The sequence below is a fragment of the Vipera ursinii genome (genome assembly GCF_947247035.1).
Source record: "Vipera ursinii genome assembly, chromosome: 9".
NCBI lineage: Eukaryota > Metazoa > Chordata > Lepidosauria > Squamata > Viperidae > Vipera > Vipera ursinii.
The window spans coordinates 25509483-25523545 of NC_139523.1; the positions used below are offsets into that span (position 1 = coordinate 25509483).

General features: G+C 57.2%; 1 protein-coding gene across 1 annotated transcript; it reads right to left on the reverse strand.

Moving 5' to 3' along the window:
• Window positions 1–670: 670 nt before the first annotated feature.
• PRX (periaxin) lies at window positions 671–12318 on the reverse strand. Its single transcript, XM_083369995.1, has 5 exons — window positions 11889–12318; window positions 8472–8612; window positions 7773–7932; window positions 7339–7532; window positions 671–6441 (listed from the first exon to the last, which is right to left on the reverse strand). Exons 2-5 carry the CDS (start codon window positions 8496–8498, stop codon window positions 1555–1557), a joined length of 5268 nt encoding a protein of 1755 aa, XP_083226121.1. The 5' UTR covers window positions 8499–8612; window positions 11889–12318; the 3' UTR covers window positions 671–1554.
• Between the last annotated feature and the right edge of the window lie 1745 nt (window positions 12319–14063).

The following is a 14063-nucleotide window of genomic DNA, read 5'->3' on the forward strand; positions in this document are numbered from 1 at the left end:
TTTGCTCTACAGCGGTCCTCCAAAAGCAGCACCCACCACCCTGGAGGGGCTGGAAAGCCCCCTTGTAGTTACATTCTTGCCGCCCAGGCCAATTCCAAACACACCTGCGAACCAGAGTTTGCTGGCCCCTCACCAGGAGAAGAGAAGCCCCAGTAAAGAAGCCTCATTTGGCCTGATGGTAGCAAAGCCAGCTTGCTGAAAGGCATCAGTCTTGGGACACTGTGAAGACCGATTTATTAATGCAGGTGCTTATCCAAATGTTGGCTTCCTTCTCCAGGAACGCCCCGGCAGAGATGCCCTCCTGACATCCCAGATGGAGTGGGACCTGGTTCCTGCTGCTTAGGTGGAAATGGCACTTTGAGCACAGGAATTTGCTCACTTCAGGTCCCCAGCAGCAGGTGACCGGTGCACGGGAAGAGCCAGCCAGGATTTCTGGATGCTGGCATGGCACTGAATTTGTGAAGTCCCACCTTGAAAGTGGCACGAAAGGGAAGAGGAAGGGGGGGAAGAAGAGTTGCAGGTAGGACTGAGTCCTTGCCTGGGTTAACTGCTGGACTGGTTCTGTGCAGAGCTGGACACAAGTGGTGCATCGATGGGTAGCCCAAAGATGAAGCGTGACGCAAAAAGTAATGGAATTAGTTCACAGATTATTTTTTTATTCAAACGCAGGGTAGAAAACAAGCAGCAGCTGTAGAACAGGCTATCTGAGATAGTCATAATCTAGGAAAAAAGCAGTTACCAGATCTTTTAGGTTTTTTAAAAAGGCCACTTTGGTTAAACATTAGAATAAAAGGTTTCTGTACATTCAGAGCACATGGAATAATTTTGCCCCATCTGAGAAGAGGGAGCGCCCCCCCCTAAATTGCCCTTACTCCTTACAATTTCCCAGGCCCAGTGCCCCCCTTGGTGCCACAGGAGGGCTATGGACAAGAAGACCACGAAGGGGGGGGTACCAAGTGAAGGCAGTGGAAGCAGCCTCCCCTGGGTAGCCCTTTTGTCCCCGCGGTCTCAGCATCCTCCTCCCGCAGGCCCGTCTCCCACCAGCCCCCCAGATGAGGGGTGTCCCCTTGTTTGCAACATCAGCGTGAGGCCTGCCCTATTCCAACTGCTGCCATCTGCCCTGGTGCTCCCTTTTGCAAACAGAACACCTGTGGAACAGCCCCAGCTGCTTCCCCACTCAAAACTTCCACCCACCCACCCCCCATTCTAAAGTCACAGAATTAGTGCTATCAAAGGAGCTGGGGTAGGGAGGGCCCTGTCTTCTAAGGGAAAGAAGTAGGTAACTCCTTTGGCCCAACTGCAATCAGTGCCGGGAGGCAGAGGCTTGCCCGGTCCGCATCCCTTTCTGGACTGGCTTCCTCTTTCGAGGCACAGCCGGGGTTCCCTTCCCTCCAATCTGCCCCTGCTGCAAAGGAGGAGGGGGAGGGGCAGTTAAAAAGGAAGCCCATCAGTTAGGTGGCTCTACGCATATGCCAGCCAGCCACCCCGCCCCTCCCCCTGCCAAGGCCTGTTCCCTCACGGTTAGTGCTGGACTTCACACCTTGTGAGCCAGATTCAGAGAGCCCCCTTTTCTGAAAGCTTCCTGCCCTCCCCCCCAGGGCCACTCTCTGCAGAGAAAGACACAGCCAGCAGCCTGAAGTTGCCCCCCGCCTCGTCCTGCGGGTGCTTGGAGATCTCCAGCACCTCTTGGGATCTGGAGCTTAATGCCAGTTTTGGAAAGCTGAACTTGCCGGACGACTCCCCTTTGGTGGTGGTTTCTGCTTGGGGCCTGGGTGCAGTTACGGCCTCGGGGGCCAAGTCCCCATTGCGCTTCTTGAAGCCAGGGAGCGCGATCCTGGGGGGCTTGAATTTGGCAGCCTTGAGGGCCGCGGAAATGGTGGCACCGCCGTGGGCTTCCTCCTTGGCCTCGTCTGCCTTCACCAGTTTGAGGCTCAGCTCTGGGTCGCTCTCAGCCCCCTTAGAGGGAGACAGGAGCTCCACCTGGGGCAGCGGGATCTTCCCCAACTTGCTCTCCCGACCCTGGAGCAGCCCCTCTGCCCTCTCTCCCTGGAGCTGGGCGGCTCCCTCGGCCTTGGAAAGGCCCAGCTTGGGCACCCTCACTTTGGAGGAAGCCACCTCAGCTCCCCTGTTGAGTTCAGTGGCCCCCTTGGGCCTGGAAAGGGAGAGCCCGAAGGGGGCCCTCAGCTTGAGTTTGACGGCCTTGGCCTGGCTCTCCTCAGACCCCTCCTCCTCCTCAGGCCTCCCCAGGGCCAAGAGCCTCCCCTGCGCTTCCATCTCCTGCCCCACAAGTCCCTCAGGAGCCTCCGGCCCCACCCTGGGCAAGAAGAGGCCAAACTTGGGGATCCTCACCTTGAGTTGCTTCCCTGCATCTGAGTGGCGGTCTGTCTGCTTCCCTTCCAGATCCAGGGATCCCCTCTGCTGGGTGTGGGGGACCCCCACCTCATACTCAGCGTGAGTTTTGAGACTTGGAGCAGAAATTTCCAAGCCAGGGACCTTAAAAACCAATTTCTTCCCCTCCGGCTCTCCCCCACCCACACCCCTCTGGCTTGGAGCAGTCTCTGTGCCCTCCTTGGTACCTGCTACCCCACATTCAGTGATAGCTATTTTGGGCATCTTCAGCATCTCCAGCCCCCCCTCCAGGTTTGTTGCCCCTGCCACCTTGGCCTCCTCTCCCCACTCCTGATCCCCAGAGAAGCTGACATCGGGCAAAGCAATCTGGGGCATCCTGAAGGCAGGCGCTGCCTCCTTGGCAGGGGGGCAGAGAGGATGGGTATCCAGGCTCAACTCAGCCTCTGGCTTGGACACTCCAAGGGACGGGAGTTTCAGCCTGAATCTGCTCTCCTCAGTTCCCATCCCAGTTTCTCTTTCCAGCTTGCCAAGGCCCAGAGGCAGAGTGGGCACCTTCAGTCGGCCCTCTTTCACCCCTGTTTCAAAGCCCCAGGCCTCTGTGCTTCCTCTGATTTTGGGAGGCTTCAACTCCACTTGGGGGACCCAGGGCAAATCCTCTTCACCCTGCCCTTCTCCCACTGAGCCTCCAAATTTGGGCCACTTTGTTGAAGGAGCGCCTACTGTGTCCTTGGGGGTCATCCCTCCCCCGTCCAAACCCACATCAAGCTCTAGCTCCGGAGCCTTCACTTTTGGGGTGCTGAGTTTTGGCAGCCCCATTGAAGGTATCTTGAACTTTCCTTCTGTCCCTTCTGGGCCAAGATCCCCCTTCGCTGGAGGCAGCTCCACCTCCGGCAGCCGGGCCTTGGGGAAGGAAATGTCCACTTTGGGCAGCCGTACCTTGGTGCCCAGGGCAGAGGCTTCAGTCACCACCTCTAGGTCTTTCTCTCCATCCTTCCCCAGCAGCTGCATGGCCGCCTCTGTCCCGCCCGCCTCATCCTTCCCAAGTTTTGCCAGCTCCACCTTTGGCAGCTTGATCTTGGCCCCTGTGCCAGGGGCTGCCTGGAGAGCGCCTTCTTCTCTACCAGCTATGGACAAACCAATGCCTAGCTCTAGTGTGGGAGCAGACACCTGGATGGAAGGCGCTCTGGGCATCGTGAGCTCTCCCTCCTGCTGCTGGATCTCAGCCTTTGGTGCACCTCCTGCTGGCTTCTCCACAGTTGCCGCTCCTTCGGCTTTGGTAGTAGGCACAGCAATCTCCACTGATGGCACCTGAACCTCGAAACCAGGACTCTCCGGCTCTGGGATCGAACCTGCCTTGGCTCTGGGGGCAAGCTTTGGCAACTCTACCTGGGGGAGGACTTTCCCATCTATTTCTGGAGCTGAAAGGTGGAATTTCTTTCTCTCCCCTTGGGCCGTCAGAGAGGGAAGCTTCAGCTGGGGCATCTTCCCAAATGGGCCTTTGGGCTTCTCCTTTGGACTCTCAGGGACCTTCTTGGCTTTGGCCTCTACTTCTCTTCTCACGAGGCCCAAAGAAGCTATCCTGAACTTGGAAGCAGCCTTGGCGTCCTCCAGCATCCTGGGGCCCGGCTGCCCTGCCGAGCCCTCCTTGCTTACTTGCAGCTTTAGCTCCCCACTCTCTAGGGCACCCCACTCTTCCTCCTTGCCTTTGCCCCCAAAGCTCAGTCGTGAGATTTTTGGCCCTTTATACTTGACCCCAAGAAGTTCAGGAGAGCTTCCCTCCCCGTCTCCATCATGCCATCCTTCCATGCCTTGGGGGTGGCCAATATCCATCTCCACTGTGGGCAACCTCATTCTGCTGTCCGTAGTTTTGCCAAGCCTTTCCTTGGGCCTTTCCGTCTTAAGGCCTAATTTGGCATCCTCTGCCTCTGCTTCCCATTTTGATTTGGGGAAAGAAATCCCAAACTTTGGCAATTTCAGCTTTGAACCCAGGTCGGCAGCTTCTGTGCCCTCCACTCCAGACACTGCAACCTCTGGACTCGTTTTGCTCCAGACTTTGGGGCCAGAAACGCTGAATTTGGACAGGGAAAAGCGGGATAGTTTCGCCTTGGCCTGACTCTCGGCCGTCGTCTCTGGGAGACGTACTGATGAGATCTCCACAGTGGGCAGCTTCACCTTGGCTCCTTCTAGCTCAGCCTTTGGCCCTTCGGCGTCCACCGGCTGCTCCTCAAAGGCAAGGCCCACCTTAGGGAATTGGGCTACCATCCCAGCGAGGGGTGGCCCTTCGATGCTCTCCATCCCAGGCTCCATCCCAGGCCTGCTCGCCGCACACTTTGGAAGGCTGATTTCTACCTCCAGTTCTCTGCTTAGGGTCCCTAGGGTGACCTGGGCTTTAGGTCCCTGCTCAGAAACCTCTCTTTCACGCTGCGCCAAACCCAGCTCCACCCCAACGCTCGGCAGCTCAATGTCCAGCGCAGGCAGAGTTGCAGGTGCAACACTCAGTGGGGTTGGAGGAACGGTCTTCTCAACCTTTGGCTTCTCAACTGCAGAGATGCCCGCTTCTTGCTTTGGCACCTTAGGAAGTTGCACACCTGGCACTTCCATTGCCGGCAAGGAAACATCCACTTTGGGGAGGCTGACTTTTGTTTCCAGGTCTCCTTCCAGCTTCGGCATTTTGACCTGGACTGGAGGCGGGGAGGGGGCTGCCTTGACAGGGAAATCAAATTTTGGGAGGGATATTTGAGGCATTTGAAACTTAAATCCAGCCCCTTTGGGTTTTGCCCTTCCAGAAGGGGCAGCTGCTTCCCCCATTGCCTTGCACAGATGCATATCCTGGACTTTGGGAGCAGAGATGTCAAGAGACGGCACCCTCACCTCAGGGAGCCTCGCCTGACTACCGCCGTCTGCTCTAGCTGCCTCCTGGCTCTCCAAAGGCTGCTCCCTCAGGGAAATCTCCAGGCCAGGCAGCTGAATTACGGAGCCCTTCGTCTTGTCTGCCTTGGGGCTCTCTGGTTTCCCCACGCTGACTTCCACCTGGGGCAGCTTGCCTGCTCCTCCTCCTTGGGCTTTGGAGCCCAGTTGGGGTAGGTTGGCCAAGGGGAGTCTCCCCAAGATTTCAGGGCTTTCAACTCCTGTCTTCCCCTTGGGAAAGGAGAGCTCTAGATCCACACCAGCAGTCACCGTGCCCAGAGAAGGCGCTGCCCCCCCTCCTGGTCTGAGCTGCTCCTCCAAAACTTTTTCCTGACTTTCTCCCAGGGCCATTTCCAGGGCAGGAACCTTCACCAAGGGCAGCTTCAGTTCTGCTTCGTCAGCAGAGACCCCAAACGTGGGGACTTTGATCCTGAGCCCCTCTCTTTTAGGGGCAGCCTCTGGGGCAGCACACTCCAACCTGGGCAGGGCCAAGTCTACGTCCACCTTGGGAGCTGCCACTTCAGCTGCAGGGAGCTTCAGCCCCGTTTGGAGAAGGCTTGGGTGGGTCTCCAGCGCACTGGCACTTCCTTTGGGCAGGGCAGCCTCCACTTTGGGCCACCCAGCCCGAGACTCCAAGACCACGAGGCTCTCGCCTTTGGGGCCAGGCTCAAGCGACTCCTCCTCAGCCCCCATTTTAGGCAGAGGGAGAGCAAATTCAACTTGTGGGGCTTGGAATCCCACTTCCATTTTTGGCCCGGCTTCTTCCTTGGGCTTCTTTGTTTTGGAAAAAGGGATGATGAATCGGAACATCTTCCCCTCCCCTCCTCCTCCCCTCCCTGCCTTCTTCAATTCCAGGCCAACGTGGGGCAGGCCCGTGGCAAGGTGGGCCTCGGCCACAGCCGCTTCCTTGACCTTTAGGTGGGGGAATTTCAGTCTGTGTTGCTTTGTCTCCAGGGAGGACAACTTCCGTGAAGTGTCTGGACCCGGTTCAGCCACGGCCACCTCTCCAGCACTCCTGGCCTTGCGCAGCTTGAAGAACTTGGGGAAGGAGAATTCCACATCAACCGGGGGCCCCTCCAGCTTCCCGACTGCCAGGTATGCCTCCGTCTCCTGCAAGCTCTGTGACACCATCCTCCTCCGCCTCCTCCTCTTCTTCCTTTTCAGGGAGGAGAGGCTCTGGATGTTCTGAGGAGAGAAGAGGCAAGGAAGGGGTCAGTGAGCCTCCCCGGCCGAGAGGCCCAAGGACGCTTCTCCTGCACTGAACTCTGCAGCCTCTGGCAGAACTCCTGCATCTAAGGGGTTCTCCTTTATAACTGACAGGGAGGGACGGGGGGTTCCTGCCTCCGTTTTCTCAAGCCAGGGAAAGTCAGCATCAACCCCCTTTTAGGCCCTCTCAGCCTTGCTTAAAATGAAGGGGGACTCCAAGGACAAAGCAGGAGAGGGACGAGGGCCCAACCAATCTTTCTGTAGGAAGCAGGAAGGTTGGGAAGCAAACAGACACTTGCAGGCTGTTGGGAAAGGAAATGAGCAAAGATCCTGCTTCGAGCTGAGCAGATCGGTCTCATCGCCCTCCGGAAACCCACCAGGAGCGCCTGCAGAGCAACCTGAGAAAGCCGATTCTGATTTAGATCCACTCCGTAAGGGGGCAGATGGAGCCGCTCCTCCTGTCTTGAGTGGTGTACAGTACAAGTGGGAGAAAAATAGCAGCAGGATTGAATCTGGATTCCATTATAAATGCAGCTTGCATTTTAGATGCATCCACTGCTGGAATTGCCCTTTAACGGATTTTTAGTCCTGCAGAAAGCTTACTTATTAGCAATCCCCCTCCTCAGATGACTGCCTGGGAGATTCCCAGTTCTTTTTATCAGCCAAGAGAAGCCCAACAAAAACTACTTCCCTGTTTCTCCTCTGAACTTGTGCTGAGAAAGAGGCGGACTTTGAGGACGGTCGATGGATCTCCTCTTGTGCTCAGCCTTGGTCTGGGGCTGTCGCCTCACCCTCCCTGGGTGGCTGCCGTGCAGAGGAAAGCAAAGTCTGGGTTCCTGGAGGTAAAACACGCCCAGGACTGCCAGAGTCACCTACCAGCTTGGCCATCTTGGCTTTGGGGCCTCTCACTTCAAAGACAGTGGCTCCAGGCTTGCGGGAGACCTCTGTGCTGGGAACCACCCGCTTCAGGCAGAAGGAGATTTTGTACGGTTCAGCACACTTGAGGATCTGCAGGGCGTCTTCGTACTTTATGTTGTCAAAGTAAACTCTGGCACTCAGGAGCTGATCCCCTGCAAGTGGCAAGATGGGTGAAGGAGGATGTTAAGGGCATCGCAGCAGGCTGGTTCCCAAGATCTCTGGCCACCAGGCAGCCGTCCAGGGCACGGCACCCGCTCTCCCACGAGTGCAGCCTTTGAAGGCACAAAAGCAGAAAGGCCTGAGCAGTCAGACAAGGCAGTGCTCCCATCTTGTCCTTCCAGCCCTGCTGCCAGTCTCTGCTCACCCGAGTTGGGCTCTTCTGGATCGCTCACCTTCCTGGAGGCTCAGCACTCGCGCAGCTGGGGAGTCCTTGAGCACGTTCTTCACGAAAAGGCCTTCCTTCCCTCCACCGGCCACGCTCAGCCCCCTGGCCCCGGCTCCAGCCTCAGTCTCCACCACCATCTCCAGCAGCTCAGAGGCCTCGATGGTCTTCTGCAAAGAAAGAAGAATCCATCCATCCATTCTTTCCCTCTGGCTTCCTGGGATGGGAAGGGGGGTGTCACTCTACTCAATTTGCCACCTGATAAAAACTGGCTGTTCTGGGAGACTCTTTTTACAAGGCTGCTTGTCAAACAGGACGACCGCAAGGAACGGTAGGCCTGGAGAAGGCAGAGGGCAGCTTAAGGAAGCATGTGCAAAGGGGGCACCTGTTTGATGACACTTGCAAAGCTGTATTTGCATCAGGAGGCAGATGCCAAAGCTGGCTTACCTCTTCTGCCAGGTACACCTGCTCAGTGTGGATACCCTCAAAACCCAGTGAGAGCAGGTCAGGCTTGCCAAAGCCACCCAGCAGCTGCCACCTGCAGGGGACCATCAGGTGAAGAGGGGACCCTGCCCCCCCCCAGCTTGACTTCACTTGCTCAGCTGAGCCGGGGATCTCCCTAGCTTTCAAGGCAAGGCGATATGAGAGGGGGCCCCCCATTCAGAGTCCCTGTAGCCATTGAAGCTCTTCAGCCTTCCACCATGCTCACCTCCATTGCAATGAATTGTGCTGTCATCCTGGGGGGTGGGCAGCAGAAGGATGTGCCCCTCCAATTCAGGACCTCCTCCCTGGCTTGTGCCTTTTCTCAGGAGGACCCCTTCAGTACCACATGAAGCTTCTCTTTGTAGTCCTGGAAGGGAATGGAGAATCTCAACCCGGGTAGAGATTCTGCAGGCTGCAGAGGTGGGAGCACCAGCCATGTTCCCTGACGGTGCTGAGACACCCCTAACATCTCCCCTGCCCTCAGCTGAAACAATGATTCTTGAGCTTCAAGAATCGCTCCACCTCCTTCGCCAGAGACCCCTTGGAAAGAATCCTCTACCCCTCCCCCTCTTCCTCCCACCCTAGGCCCTTCAGAATGGGCCCAGCACTGCAGCAGGCATCACATCCCTCTGACCCCCCCACTAGGAACAGGGAGCAAAGGCATGATTGCTGGGGGGGGGCTAAAACCTTCCCCTCCCTGGGTTGTCATGGAGTAGGCTCATCACCCTCCTGCAGGCACCCACAAGCCCTCCTTGTGGTCCAGCCTTGGCATGGCACTTCCCCCCCCCCCAAGCTACCCCTTTTTCCAGGAGGAGGAAAGTGTCTCAGGCTTCAGAAGAGCACCCAAAGCCCAGAGATGGAGGAGCTTCCCTTGTCTCCAGTAGAGCCAGCGGCAAGGAAGCTGAAAGCCAAGGTAAGGCAGGCTGCTGTGATTCTTTCTACCCCTCCAGAAAGTTCAGCTCTAGCTCCCATTAACGGGGGGCGGGGAGGAGACCGGAGGCATTGGCCACTTTCAGAGTCACAATGCCCAACTGCTGCTGGTAGGATTGCCCCCCCCCCCCAGCTGAATCCAGCCAGTGTGAACTCAGCCTTTCCTTGGTATGCTTCTGCCCCCCCCCCCAGTGTAGTCTCATTCTGTTCCTGTTCTGGACAGGTGGGCAGGCAGAGCAAACCGTCCCAAGATTCTTTTGCTTAGAAGGAATCCAAAAGTATCTGCCCAGCAACAGAATTCCTGCCCAGGTGGGAGAAGGAGGGAAGCAGGCAGGGTGGGGGGTGGGGGAAAAGGATTTCTGAGAGGCAAATTTAAAGCAAGGGGGGGCATCATTGGGGAGATGGCAGGCCCCATTTGCCCAGTATCCGGCAGGAATCCACCCCTGTATCAGCTTTCCAAAAGGGCTGAGTAAGTCAAAACGGTGAGGGGCTTTAGCGCAGCAGCAAAGGCAGGGAGGGGCACAAGGGACCTGGCCATCTTCGAGCTCCTTTGGAGTCATTGACAGCAGAAAGGGTGAAATGGCACCTTCCTTGCAGGGAAACTCTGCCCACAGCCTGGAGTTCGATCCTGACAGGGCTCAAGATTGACTCAACCTTAAGAGAAAATTTTTATAAAATGTTTTATAGATGGCATCTGGATCCTAAAAAGTTGTCTTGTATGTATCCTAATTTGCAATGACTCTGCCTTATTTACACCACACCTTGGGTGCTTATTTTAGTTAATGTTGTTTTTGTTATTATTTAAGTTTGTGTACCATCCAGAGACATTGGGAAGTATACAAATACTAATAACAACAATTCTCAGTTATGTTTTAATTTAGTGGCAGCTTGGTGTACTGCTTGTTATGCCTTTCATCTGGGCAGGGGAAGCCCATGGGAAGGCCACCACCTCCCTTGCAGCCTCTGGAAAAGAGAGCCAGATCCTGCCCCATATGCTTTTGAGATAACCCCCTACACACACAGGCAGCAGCAGCAGCAGTTCCTTTCCTGGCTTTCAGCCCAGCCCTGGTGGAAGCCATGGTGCTGGTCGTGCAGGGCATTTCATTCCCACGCTGGATGTTGGGGGCCCACGCCGCTCCATTCCCCAAAAGGTCAGGGCTCCGTGCCAGGCATTCCCTGCCTGAGAAGACAAAGGGGCGCTGAGTCCCAGCCAGGCCTCTGGCATTGCCAGCATTCCAAGGAGAATTCCTCCACACCTCTTCAGAGTCCACTGTGGACAGAAGGCCCAAAGGCTCCTCCCCACAGTGGCCACTGAGCAGGAGCAGGTCCCAGGCGTGAGCATGGCAGCCCCCCTCCATTGACCAAGCAGAGGGGTCAAGGCTGCTGGGCTGTCACCTGTCTCTGCTCACCTGTGCATGCTGTCCACTAGGGCAACTCAGAGGACCAGCCTGGGAGAACGAAGGGGGCTCATGGCAAGAGAGGAAAGGAGGTAACATACAGCCTAGAGGGTCTTTGGTCCGCTGCCTCTGGATAGGCATCCCTGGCACAGCTTGGAACAGTTCGTGGAAGTGTTCCAAGCCCTGCCAGGGATGCCTATCCAGAGGCAGCGGACCACCAAAAGGCGAAGCAGAAGCTGGAGTGTTTGAGTGCCTCATCCAGTTGGGCCAGGCCTTCCATGGAGCCCAGAAAGCAGCAAGGCTCAGCCAGGCCTGGTGGGAACCCCTGGAGGTGAGGGCTTCGGAAACTGGGACACAGTGATCGAGGCCTCTCTTGGCAGGAGTCCAAATCGCCTCTGGCAATAGCACAGTTAAGTCCCTTACACTGGCTGGAGCTGACAGGCCCGAGCTGAAAGCCAAGATCCATCCCCCACCCAGCTTCCCCAAGCATGGGCAGCAAATTAAAAGTGAACCTAGTGAGGTGTGAGGCTGAGTCCGGTGAAGAACTCCGCAGTCCCTGAGCCAGCCGGAGGAAGACCCTGACGCGGCTTCAGGAACTCCCCTAATGTAAATGGAAGAGGCAGAGAGCAGAGAGAGCTGCTCCCACTCGGGAGCAAGAGAATCGGGGGCATGTTTGGGTCCCTCCCCCCTCTGCTCACAGCTGAGCTGCTAGAAGGTTGGGGAAAATGTCAGGCATTCTGTAGTCTCAGCACATCTCAGGAGGGGCAGAATAGCAGCCGAGGCTGCGGTTCCACCCAGCAAAAAGTTCCCAGGAAAATGACTCAGCCTCCTTCCCTCAGATGGGCAGCCCAGATGCCAGTTCAGACGTAGGTGCCTCAAGGAGACTGGCCTTGCTAGACCGCTGTGCCTGTTGTGCACTTGCGCTGGACATCGGCCTGCCCACCCCTGCTTTGTTCACCTTGAGAGCAGCCAAGCCCTGGCTTTGGGAAAGCAGGTCACAAACCCAGTCAAGTTGAGCTGAGGGGAGATCACAGGAGAGTTAGTCCAGAACACATGGGGGTGGGGTGGCGTGGGGGTGTCTGAGCAGGACTTTTGAGCTGTGGAAACAGCAGAACAAAATGGTAAAATCAGAGACACCTGAGAGGTCAAGGGGAACAAACATGAAGTAAAAAAGAGAACTTTCTCCTTTGGGAAAGATTGCCAGAATCAGGGACTGCCCTCAAGACCCGGAGCCAATTTCTCTCCCATTCTCTTCTTCAAGAGACAAGCGGGCTGCGCTGGGGCATTCAGCTCAAGAGAAAGGAAGCTTCACCCACCTGCCTCACCCCAGCATCCTGGGCTAATTCTGGGTCCGGATCCTGATGCCCTCAAATCAGTGACCTGCTCCTTCCTCTTCCTCTCTCCTTAGCAGGTTAAGACGGTCCTGTTTTGAGAATCCTCTTCTCCTTCCCGAAAAAGCAGGCTGGAGGAGCAGGGACTGGAGAGACAGCCTGAGCAAGGGCAACGGTTGGAGCTGGGTAAGAAGGGAGAGTCGGCCCTTTTAGGCTGAGCTGTGAAACTACATGGCCCTCAGGCTCCAGGGATGGCTTCCAATGACAGGCCCAGCAGCGGAAAGTGGGAAGACTGTTCTGAGCCATTCTCCTGCAGGTCAGGCCCAGAGCTGGGAGGAATGAGGCCTTCCCATCTCCCATGCTGGACTCCAAGGATGACCGCCAAAAGCACCTGGGCCCCTCAAAGCCGATTGCAAGGACCAGTGGCAGCCCTCATGCCCCTCTTGGTCTGTCCCCCTTTATCTTGGTTCTGGTCATCCCCCAAGAGCCCTGTGCCCACCTTCCCGTTTCCCTCGGCCCGTCTGCAGCTTCTGGGCTCTGCTCCCCTCTCTTTCCAAAAGACCCTCCCTTTGAGGCCCCTCCCTTTATCCTCTCCTTTTCCTTCCCTCCAAACCAGACTGCAAAGTGGGCTTCCCTGAGGTCTCAGCAGCTCTCAGGAAAGGAACCGACTCCCTTCCTGAGTTGGAGCACCAATTCTCGCTTCCGGTGTTAAATACAGGAAGACGAGCCAAGGAGCTTTCCTTGGGTTCCAGAGTTCAGATCCAATCAAACAGGAAAAGCCCATTTGCAGTCAGCTATAAGCTGCTGCCTGGTTTCTGAAGAAGCTGCCATCTCTGCGAAGGGGGCTCTTCTTGTGTGGGTTGTCCCAAGCCACCTGGACCCTTTAGCAATTTGAGAAGCAGCTTTTGCGAGATTGGAGAAGCAGAGCCCAGGTGCCTACAGGTGAGCACAGCCAGGGGACAAAGCCTGGGGCAGCCCAGCCAGCTTTCCAAGCCAGGAGGAGCAGGCTTGACCATACCAGCTGTTGCCATATGTCCTGAAACAGTCACTCCAGCCAGAAGAGCCACCCCCAGTTTGCTTTCTTTTAAAGAGCAGGAGGGACACTGGGAGGGCGGCTCTGAGGCCACCACATCTCCCTTGCAAAAAGCCTACTGGCCACCCACAGCGATATCTACCAATACCAGGCCACCGTACAGAGCCACGAACCTTGGCTGCCCTATGGTGCTCCTTTGGATACTGCAGACCAGAACTGCTGCCCCGAATTAAGTAAAAGATGGGAAAAGGGAAGTATCAATCAAAGGTTGAAGAAGCTGCCTGGCGCCTGACCCCGGGAACCAGCGGCTCGGGACATTTTGGCTCGGGACATTTTGCAAGTTTGGAAGGAGAAAAAGCTAGGCCCTTCAAATAGGGTTGGGCCAGGCTCGGCAAGGTCCCTCGGCCCCCTCCTCCCTCGGCACTGGCTTTTCCTGGGCCGCCGGGCAGCCCAAGAAGCTCCTGGTCGAATCCGAGGGGAAGGGGCTGCCGGGTCAACCGGGAAAAAGCTGACGGCGCGCCGTCTCCTGTGGCCGGATCGGGAAGAGCGCGGAGGCTCGGAAAAAGCCGGCGAGTTGAGCTTCGCCCCAGGCGGCTCCCCCGGCCAGCAGATCTCCGACGTCCACCTGCCCAGCGAGAGTCCAACTCCGCGCGCCCCTCCTCTTCTGAGCTCCGCCGCGTCCAGCGACCCAGGTTTGGAAGGGGCCGAAGGACGTCGAAGCTTCTCTCCCTTTCGCACAAGGACAGCGTCGTTCTGTCCAGCGAGTCGCCCCGGTCTGTCCGGAGAGGACTCGCCGGTTGGGGAAAAGGGCAAGCCGCGAAGAGCCGGCCCCTTCGGACTTACCCGAGCCGGTTCGTGCGCTCCGCTCCGCAAAGCTCAGCCGCATGTCTGGCTGAGGCGCTCCGGGCGCGGTCCAGCAGGAAGGGGGCGGCTCTGGCCGACCCTCCATCCCGTGGGCGTCCAAGGCGGCCGCGGCGGGGCCTTGGCTGGGCCTGGGCGGCGTCGAGCCGGGTCCGAGGCAGCCCCGCCCAGAGACACGTTGCGACCGAGACGCCACTCCGACCCTCCCTCCGCCACAGAAGGCCCGTCGAGCGGCGAGGCGGTGCGAGTCACGCTCGGGAAGAGAA